General features: G+C 32.9%; 1 protein-coding gene across 1 annotated transcript; it reads left to right on the top strand.

Moving 5' to 3' along the window:
* The first annotated feature begins 6,671 nt into the window (after positions 1-6,671).
* Positions 6,672-9,244, top strand: LOC132605203 (dof zinc finger protein DOF2.1-like). The gene is made up of 2 exons (XM_060318425.1): positions 6,672-6,900; positions 7,936-9,244. Exons 1-2 carry the CDS (start codon positions 6,868-6,870, stop codon positions 8,794-8,796), a joined length of 894 nt encoding a protein of 297 aa, XP_060174408.1. The 5' UTR covers positions 6,672-6,867; the 3' UTR covers positions 8,797-9,244.
* The last annotated feature ends 1,775 nt before the right edge of the window (positions 9,245-11,019 follow it).

Here is an 11,019-nt window from a genome sequence, read left to right as displayed (position 1 = left end):
AGGGAATATACAGATTTGTACTCACAATCTTGATAAGTGAAATTACTCTTTTTATTATTTTGTGATTGTAATTTATTTTCTGTATCTTGAGAAATTTGTTGCAAACAAGCATATTTACTTATTTTATTTTATTTTTTATTTAGTGTATGATACACGAATTAAGCAACTGTCTAAGGTAACTCTTTTTAGGACTCGAAAATCTTTAATTAAGGATGAAAATATACTAATTATTAACTCACTAAAATCTTTAATAATATAACATTTCACTTAATGAGCCTTACAAGGTACAAATTTGTATTAATCAAATACATGATTCTCAAATAATTATACAAAAAAGAGCACTCAACATTAGTGAAGCCTAAAGTAGTTAATTTGATGGATAAAGTATTCTCAATTAGAACGCATTTCTCCAAACCGACAAGGTGAACACAACGTTTCCCGATGAACACAAAGCACAAGGCAAATCTTGTGTTTGATTTCCTAATCTGATTAGAACATTCTCTTCAAATCTGAAAAAATAATTTCTGTTCACTACTACTTGCATTAGTAGTGAAACCAGTAAATGGGAATCCAGACGCATGCAGATTCTTTCTTTTCTTAATAGGAAATGCTAAAGTTGTACTGGTAGTACTGATAGCTGATAGCAGTACCTGCATTATAATGCAAATAGAGGCTCTGTTTTCTATACATTCCACAACAGTCCCCTACTTTCACTTTTGAGTCAGTCGTTTTATTTGAATGAAGGCAAAATATTTGACCAGTCAACTAACTTGACTGATCCCCACGTCATGTTCAATTCTTTATCATACAAGCCCCCTGGTCCCACATTGTTTCATGTGCCCACCACTAGCGTGCAGGGTTTCGTTTTCTTTAATTTTTCTTTTTCTTCTTTATATTATGCTACCTGGATAACGTAATTCTAAAAATATTGGACGTAAATCATAACTAGGCCTCTTATGTTGGTTCTAAGTTGAGGTGATTACCAAAATTATTGAACATGTTTTAGAATGATTTCATCTTAGCTATAGCATTCTTGTCGCCGTTTGATTGTTCCATTTTACTTTCATACTCTCGATATATGTTCATTATCAGTCATTGATTATCACATCACGGCAATTTTGTATTGAACAATATACGGCTAACAATATATACATGTCAGAGAGTCTAAATAGGCTAACAATAAATACATAGAAAATAGAATTCTAATCGGACAAAGAGATGAGTCCTAAACCGTCGAGAGTTTGGATGCTCCGATATTGATTAATTATAAAAGAAGGAAAATTTTGAAAAAATAACGAGCCAAAATACGAGGGAGTATGAAATTTTTGAACTAAAGGAGGACGCAAAATACATTTTCTTCATAGGATCCGAAGATAATCAATGAGTGGTAGGATCAGTGATTGATTGATAGTTTTTTCCATGAAATGATTATTTATTGTAAATGCTATACTACTGACAGATGATGACAGGTTAGAATACTTGCTGTTGGTGTTGGGTTACTTTGGTGACAAATACTACTGCTACAACTAACAAGGATTTTCCTTGAATCTTGGTTCTTAATTTAGCAATTTTTGGGAAAGAGAAAAAGATGAAAGAGAAGCTATATGTTCTTAGCCGCTTGATCTTCTTTTGATTGGTCACTTATCAATCCTTGGTGGATTGCATGTGCTCCCCATTTGCTAATTCTTAGTAATTAAGGATGTTACTCATCCTAACCCCTATCACATTTTGATCATGAAATTTACTGTATGTTTTATAGACACTGTTAAAAATGCTGACATGTCCATTAAGGTCTTGTTAGACCCTATCACATCTAGATAGAGTTTAAATTTTATACACAGTTGTATAAAGTGTTATGCATTCACACCCAAATAAATGTAATGTGACCGGCTTAACATAGAGCCCGTTTGGATTGGTTTATAAGTTGCTTATAAGTTGTTTTCAGCTTTTTTGAGTGTTTGACTGGGCAACTTAAAGTCATTTTGTGCTTAAAATAAGCTCAAAAAAATAATTGGACCCATTTGACTTAGCTTATCTAAAACAGCTTATAAGCCAAAAAAATAAGTTAGACTACCCCAATTTATTTATTTTAGCTTATAAATGCAAACAACTTATAGGCATAAGCCCATCCAAACAGGCTGATATTATCTCCCACAATAGTTTTCGGATAAAGTGTACCTACCTGTGTTGCCGATTCTGGTAGACAAATTAAACATAAAATCTTTTCAGTAATCTTAATAATATCTTTAAAATGTAAATTTACAATGAATGAATTAATGAATGTTAACCAATAAATAAGCTACAATTTTTTATTAACGATCTCCCATAGTATTGCCGATTCTGATTTTCATCAAGAGGCCATGAGGAAACAATAATAACAATTACCCCTCAATTAGAACTAAATTACTACTTACTACTACAATAATTTTGTATGAATTTTGCTATTAATGTCGCTTGAAAAACAACAATCTTGAAGAAAAAGGAATGTCTTGTTGTCAGTATCTGATGAACAAGAACTGCCACTACAAGAAAGTATAGAAATGACAACAAAAAATTTAATATTTGGTAATAACTTAGTTTTATTGTTGGCAAAGAACTTTTTTGTTGCCAAAGTATTTAATTTTGTTGTCATAGTATTGATTATTGTTGCAAAAAGTACTTTTGGCCAAAAAAAACAAAAATTGTTGCACGTTGTTGCAATAACAGCCGTTGGGAAATGTCGATGCAACAAAAAAAAATTATTGCCAAAAGTACTTTTTGCAACAATAATTAATCTATGACAATAAAAATAATTTTTTCTGTAGTGTGCTTAAGGCAGAAGACAAAGAACAGTATTTGTCTGACAGTGCTGATTTTAGGTCGACAACTGATTAACTAGCTACTTGTCATTCTTAGATTCGCCATGGATGGTTTCACATGAGTATGAACGAATCTGTATAAACAGGCGTACATTTGTGTCAAGACATTTCTTCAAGCACAAAATTAGCTCACATGTATATTCATAGTAGCACCTGACTCATAACTTACACGAGGATACGTGGCAGTCATATAAGGTAAACTGTGTCTGTGAAGAATTAAACCGGAAGAAGCATAAAATTAAAGAACAAGGAAAATGATGGATAGAGGAACTAGTCTGTCCTTATAATTATGAGTGCCCTTATCATGATATTTACATTTTTCAAGTGATGTTAGTCTCTTTTGCATTAACCATACAATTACTCATTGTTTACCTAAGGATGTGGTGCAGTGGATGAGGTTGCTCCTCCTTTAATCAGACTCTCGGGTTCGAGCCTTGAATATGAAAAAATTCTTGTCAGAGAGCGCTTTCCTAATAAATGGGCTCTACCCAACTCGAATCTAGATATAATCGGGTTTCAATGCGGGTACCGGACACGAGAAATTAAAAAAAAAAACACACATTATTCACGCTTATATTTAATGATATTTCTAGAGAAACGATATATCAGACGAATCACTTGTACAAGGTTGTCTAATTCTCCCCTATATCAGTGTTGTTCGGTGAACTTTTACAATGTCCAACAGTACTAGAGGCCTGAGGCAAATTAAAGTCTGCCATAAAGTGCAGGCCTAACATAATTTCCTAGTAAAATTATGAATTATTGAAAAGATTGAATAAGTTGCATTGCAGTACTATAGTACTGTCTGAAAAAAGCGTACAATATTCAGAATTTCTGTTAGGGATACTACTACCTTGACCTCGAAGCCTTAGTACTGCACAGGACAACAATTCCTATTTCCTAAGGCTTAAAAAGAGATGGCAATGAGCTAGTTCATAATATATAGTTTTAGTGTCATGATTTGTATTCCATATGAAATAGTAGGCAAATTCAGAATTTAGAATGATCACTAGATTAATTTAAAGAATAACTATTTTGATATATATATATATATATATTATTTTAAAAGCATGAATATAAATGTTGATTGACCAAAAAATCGTTTAATATTCTTCCAAAAAATCGTTCAATATTCTTCAAATATTAAACAACTTATATACCCTTACTATTACTACTAACATTACTATTTACTAATCCTATTCCAATTGAACTACCTCCCTTACATTATTACTAACTTTACTATGTATCCAATTTATGTGATACTAACTAATCCTATTTATGTTATACTATGTAAAAAATTTATATAGAGAGTATTATTTGTTTTTCTTCTTTACTTCTAATGATTTTGAGTTCGGGAAAATTATAAACTATAGAGGTTTATTCAATCATACAATTGTGATCAACTTAATTTTTTTAAATAAATAACTAAATATTCTTAAAATAGAATGATATTGTTAAAATAAATATATGGTCACCTAATCTCTAATATTGGATTATCTAATTAGTAGTAACATGTTTTTTATATGGGCAAAGAGGAAAAATTAAATACCGACAACATCAATTTCAAAGAAAAAGTAGATACAACCCTCTATTACATATAATAATAATTTTTTAACTCATGAAATGAATATATATAATTACAAATGATCTTACCTACAGTTTTTTTTACTATGATTAAGATTGACTGGGAATGACGTGCAACTGTACGTTTATAGAGACTAATGTATGTATGTATGTATGTATACAAAATTTGAGTTAATTACTGACCAGTTGAACTCCCTGAATCCATTCAAAATCAACATCCAAGTAGTTGGTCACGTACAGGGCGGAGCTACAATATTAGGTATGAATTCGGAGGAAGTCAGTAATTTTTGCTCAAAGATTGTATTAAAAATCTAGTAAAAATATGAAAGTATTTATTGCGAACCTGATAACTGAAATAAGTTACGTGTTCATTTTTAAATTTCAGAACCCATAATTAAACTTCAAGGTTTTGCCTCTATCACATGGTTATCAAAGCCAATTGAGGTGACAAAGACAAGTCACTTGCAACCAGAGTATTTTGTGGTTGTGTTGGAGTTGGAAGACTGATGTTTGGTGGTAAGTGGTTCCAGTTAAGCATGCAAAATAAAGGTGCAGTACTCTACCTGATCCAAGTGACCGCTTATGCCTCTTCGTATGATCATCATTCATCACTTGTCCATTTCAATTATAGCCTTTAACTTGTGGCCACTCGACATATAGCTACGGTTTCTGTTGCTGTTGGGTCCATATATATGCAGCCAACATTCTCTTTATCACCCATCTTCAAATTGTCAACATCGAAAGATTCTGATTAATATTATTTTTCTTTGATCTATGGGACCAAAACTATTTTCTGTATTTGTGGGCATATATATATATATATATATTGATAGATCGAAGATAAGTTTAGCTAGGTTGATCACTCAAATATTCTTATACATGGAAAATGATCAAACAGAGAAAGAAAAAAAAAAGACCCTGTAATTCATTGTTTTCTTATTAATTTAAAGTACATTTAAATCTAAGGAAATATAGAAAGATATTCAAAAGAAGATTGTTTTTCGTGTATGACTTTTAAAAGGAACTTTTTTCATTCATATTGAAAATTTTAACATAGTTAAGTTGCCTTTAATTCTAAAGCTTACGTAATTTAACTTCGTTATCCAAAAGCAATTAGAGTCGACCTACGGATGAAATAGATATTCATATTTCAATTCTGATATGCAAACAAACTGCACCTGCATTATTTTTTCCTTATAATTAAGTTTCTTATAACCGAAATGACACGAGCAGGTGCATGACAAGGTGAGTTTGTATAATGGGATAAAGAGTGAGATTTACATCAATCGTGCCCATTATCGTTTTTTCTTTCTAATCTTTTAAAATTTTCTAAAACTCTTCAAGGCATCTAAAAACTACTACATATATATCGCATAGTACCACAAGAAGAAAAGAACTAGCCAGCAATTGGTGACTGACAATAGACAGAAGGGAGGAAATATAATATATACGTATTTACGTATAAACTTTCATTATTTAATCTTAGTGTACCATATATTTTCATTTTAATTTACCATTAACTTTGAAAATACCATTTGACCATAGATATGATTTCAGATATTTAATTTTAAGACCATTTCAAATATGTGTTTGTTTATCAATTCATTATTTCCTCTTCAAACACCCCAGGCATATTTAGAGGATCGATTATGAATTCACGTGAATCCATTAACTTTTGCCCAAATCATCTATATATGTTCAAAAAATCACTAAATAAACATTTATAAGATCTGACTATAAATCAAATAGTTATTGTAGTATTAACTAAAATCACTATAGAACCCATAAATTGAATCCGCCTCAGCAAACACCAAACTTTTTTTTTTTTACTTCAACATTAGATGCTTTCTCAAAAAAAAAAAAAAATCAACCAAATAACGTCCAACTCCTTAGGGTAAAATTGGAGACCATAGGTATACATCAAAAAAAAGGAAAAAGAGAGAAATATAGAAGGCTAGCAAATATAGAATGAAGTATTGGGAAACTTGAAGCAAGAAGGGACCCATGTACAGTTTGATTTTCCACTCCATTCTGTCCCAAATAACAGACCTAAGCCTTACCCGTATTTCCTTGTCTATTTTTTATTTATCTTTCCCTCTGTCACATACACACTAAGACATGTACTGAAGCAACAAACACACACACTCCCCCGCCCCACACAAACCCACCCACCCCAGTCTTTCCTTTGGTCCCTCTCTACATTTATATATATATATTGAGCTTGAGAAAGAGGCACTCACAAGTTGTTCTCCTGGCTTTTGCATTACTTCCTCTACCTTTTCTTTGCAATTCAAATTTCCCTTGTGCTTTTATTCAAGAGCTTCTTACCCCATCTTGTCCTTTGTAACCACCAAGAAATTAAATCATTTTGGAGGATTAAGTCTTAAGCTCTTAGATTTATATTGTTAATTTCGAGCTGTCAGTGATGGATCCCTCTAGTGCGCAGCATCATCATCAGGTAAAAATTACTGAGCTAGGGAGATGTAAATGAGGTTGTATTACTAGTATTTAGTAGTAATAATGATGGTTTAATTTCTTTCTTCGTTGTGTCACTTGGCTTTGACCTTCTTTTTTTCTTTTTCTTCCTTTCTCTGTGTGTGTGGTTTTTTTTTGTTTTTTCATTTTCTATTTCCTTTTTCTGAGATGATTTTGAAATTGTTTCTTGCATAGCTATAACTATTGGATATGAAATGAGTCTTTTTAAGTTCTTTAATTTTGTTCACATTAGGAGAGGAGCTGTGTCATCCTCCTAATTGTTATTCCTTTGGATTTGGATGAATTTGGAAGTGTTATTTTGTGGGGTGATAGCTTTCAATATCTTTAGAAACCACTATAAATCTCACTTTACCAAATCTTCATTTCACTATACAATTCCCGAATCCCCACTCCACAATCATCTTATATTTTCCTCTAACAATTTATCTTAATTACTAGCTTTAGCAAATCAATCTTACTAGCTTTAGCAAATCAATTTTTACTTTGCGCTATTATCTTTAACTATATAGACGAGATCTATTCACCCAAAAAAAGACCTACTCTATGTGCCTAACTCCTAATTTTATGCAGTTCTTCAGCACAAGGAGAGTAGTGTATGCGCTTATATTTTGCAATTTTTTGTAAATTTCTTTCTTTCATTAAGATTTTAGCTATATAGCCTAAGAACAAAGAGATGCTATAGCTGAGCCTTAAAATTCTGTTTAAGAAAACCATGTCGCCTTTCAAGTTAAAGACAATTAAATTTCATTTAGATACATCAGCCTCCGTTAGAACAAGCCTCCATTATTGAGGTTTTACCGACAATTTTAAGGGGTTGTTGGTGCATCCTACCCTAACAATTTTTAATGTAAAAGCAAGGCATTGATACATCAAGTAGAACAATAATTTAACTTTTTCTTTGCTACTTCAAAAATATACTACCACTAGTTCATTACAAAATTTTGCAGTCTTTTCTTAGTGATATCAAGTTCTGATAGATAATTAACGTGTTGCTCAGGAACTATCTTCTCAAACCCTAGAAAGCATGTTGGTGAGCACAAAGCCACAACAAGACAAGAAGCCAAAGCCACCAGAGCAAGCAATAAATTGCCCAAGATGTGACTCTGCCAACACCAAATTTTGCTACTACAACAACTACAGTCTCTCTCAGCCTAGATACTTTTGCAAATCATGTAGAAGATATTGGACCAAAGGTGGAACATTAAGAAATGTTCCAGTAGGAGGAGGCTGCAGGAAGAACAAAAGGTCATCATCATCAAGAAGTACAAGCCAAGATCATTCCTTCAACACTAGCCCTAATAATAGTAATCCACTTTCTTCACTCACATCACCTTTCTCCTATGATTCTAGTGATTTGAGCTTAGCATTTGCTAGGCTCCAAAAACAAGGGAATGGGCACTTGGGATTTGAAAACCATAATAATATTTCAATCATGTGCAATGAAAATCCTAGTGGATTTCTTGATGCACTTAGGGGTGGATTTATCGAAAATAATCCCAATGGATTTCATCACCAAAATTTGTACTATGGAATTAATGGGGACATGGGATTACATCATGTGGAAAATGGTGGAATGGGGGTGAATAATAATGTGAGTGATCAAGAAATAGGAGTGCATAATTATGATCAAGAAATTAGCAGTGGTGTAACAACAACAACAGCTACTACAATGACAACAGTTAAACAAGAGGTGTGCAACATGGCTAGAGATCAAGGTGACAACAAAGTTTTGTGGGGATTTCCATGGCAGATTAACGGAGAAGGAAATAATATGGGTGATTTTGATTCAACTAGGAGAATGTGGAATGGAGTTGGTGGTTCTTCTTGGCATGGACTTCTCAATAGCCCTCTCATGTAGATGGTAGTACTTTACTTTTTTTTTTTTTTTTTGGCTAGATTCACTGGCCGATTAATGTAGATTCACGTTGAACAAGATCAAGTCATGAATTTGGATTTACGCTGAGCAGGATCCGTAAAAACAGAAACGTTTTTTCATTAGGAATTTCCTTAGTTTCAGGCTTGGAAGTTTGCAAGGCAGAAAAAGAACTTCGTTCTTAGATCAGAGTTGAAGGTTAACTTAATGATCTTGAGTTGGGTAAAGAGATTTGATTCACCTGAATCATTTCTATCTAATTTTTCTTCTTCTTGGGATGTCTTTTTTAGGTCTCTTCCTTGTGGATTGACAAACTAAGTAATGAAAGTTGATTTATTTTTCTTCAATCTACCAGTAGTACTGACAGACATCCAGTGATATGTGGAATTGGTTGGTTTGTTTAATGAAAGTGAACGTGATTGATAGAATCAGACATTGATATCTCTTGGTTTTTTTTTTTTTTTTTTTAAAGCCACCTTCAATATCTCTTCGAGCCCGTTTGGATTTGCTTATAAGCTGTTTTCAGCTTTTTTGAATGTTTGGCTGGCCAGCTTATAAGTCATTTTGTGCTAAAATAAGTCCAAAAAAATAATTTAGCCCATGACTTACCTTATCTAAAGCAGCTTATAAGCTGAAAATAATTTATAAGCCAAAAAAATAAGTTGGGCTACACCAACTTAATTTTTTTTTACTTATAAACTGTTTTTCAGCATCCAAACAGGCTCTTAGTTGATTAATCTAAGTTTGAACACTCTGAACTCTTACATCGGAAGGTGGACTATACTATTTTGTCGGCACATGATGTTAAGTAGATTATTAAAATGTGTAGCTTGTTTTCAAGATATGCTATCATGATTGCTTCTTATTTTTAGGTAGATCTTATTAATTTTTTATAGTTGAAAGAATATTATGATGGTATAATTAAATGATAATGAGATTTGCTGGGCTCTTCTCTTCCTTCTAAGCAATCGAATTTTAGTGAAGCATGAGCACCTATGTCGGGATAGATTTTCAGATTTTCTTTCTTGCCACACCAAATCGACTCTGAGATTTCAGCGTGACAAAGATTTACAATATTTTGATAACGTAGTAAATCCTAAACGACAAAGATTTTGCGGCCTAATTTAATATTGCGTGTAAAGAAGCATTTCCCAATTAAATATTTCATAGCGTACTATATTTTCCTGCATGAATTCCCTCATAGTCCGATAATTTTCCGTTAGAAGCTCTGCGTTCACCAAACAATATATGAGAAACCTGATTGTCTACCAGTTCTCTGATGTAGTGCAGTAAGTAAATCAGATAAGATTTTATTGTGGAAAGCTCCTTGCTCAAGCGATTAAAAATCACGACCTATCACGTAAGATTTCAACTCCACTAACACCAAGCAACTTCATATTATAACTCTTGCAACGTAGGAATTAACTCACATAATCCCTCATCCCTTACAATACACCCTGTTGTAAGTACCTTTTGACTACCTCTAGTCAAGCCAACTAATAAACCTAAACTAACTCTAGCCTAGCGTACCACTCAGAAGCTTAAGTAGGTAAACCGCCTTCAAACAACTTCTGAGAATTCAACTAATACACCCAAACTAACTCTAGCCTAGTGTACCACTCAAAAGCTACAAACAACTTCTGAGAATTCAACTAATCCACCTAGACTAACTCTAGCTTGGTGTACCACCAAAAAGCTACAAACAACTTCTGAGAATTCAAAATACCTACAAACAACTTCTTAAAAGAGAAGAGTAGGTTTACAATTTATAGGATAAAGACTCAAACAAATCTAAGGACTTAAAATATCTTTAGTGGTGAGAACTGGTCTTTCTGTTCATTGGAGCTTTGTTCTTGAGAGCACCTCAAGAGGTGGAGACTTGCACTTAGAATATGAGCAATTTGATTGTGCAAGAATAGATCTTCACTTCAACATGATGTTGTTGTCTATGTAGAAAGTCAAGCCACTCTGTTGATGTGCTGCTGCACTACTGCACAGCAGTGGCAACAACTTTACAACTGTATAGTTGACCAAGCAATAGCTGGATCTGGTCCCTCTGAAAATATATGCGATCCTTCATATCCTGCAGCTTGTGTAAAGTGACTGATAGTATCTGATTCTTCAAGAAGCATGTTAATATATCAGTACATGAGATATCAAGAGGTTGACCAAATTCAACAAGTGAACCTGATCATATCTGGTTCCTTA

The sequence above is a fragment of the Lycium barbarum genome, chromosome 1 (assembly GCF_019175385.1).
Source record: "Lycium barbarum isolate Lr01 chromosome 1, ASM1917538v2, whole genome shotgun sequence".
Taxonomy (NCBI): domain Eukaryota; kingdom Viridiplantae; phylum Streptophyta; class Magnoliopsida; order Solanales; family Solanaceae; genus Lycium; species Lycium barbarum.
This window is presented reverse-complemented; position numbering and strand designations above follow the sequence as displayed.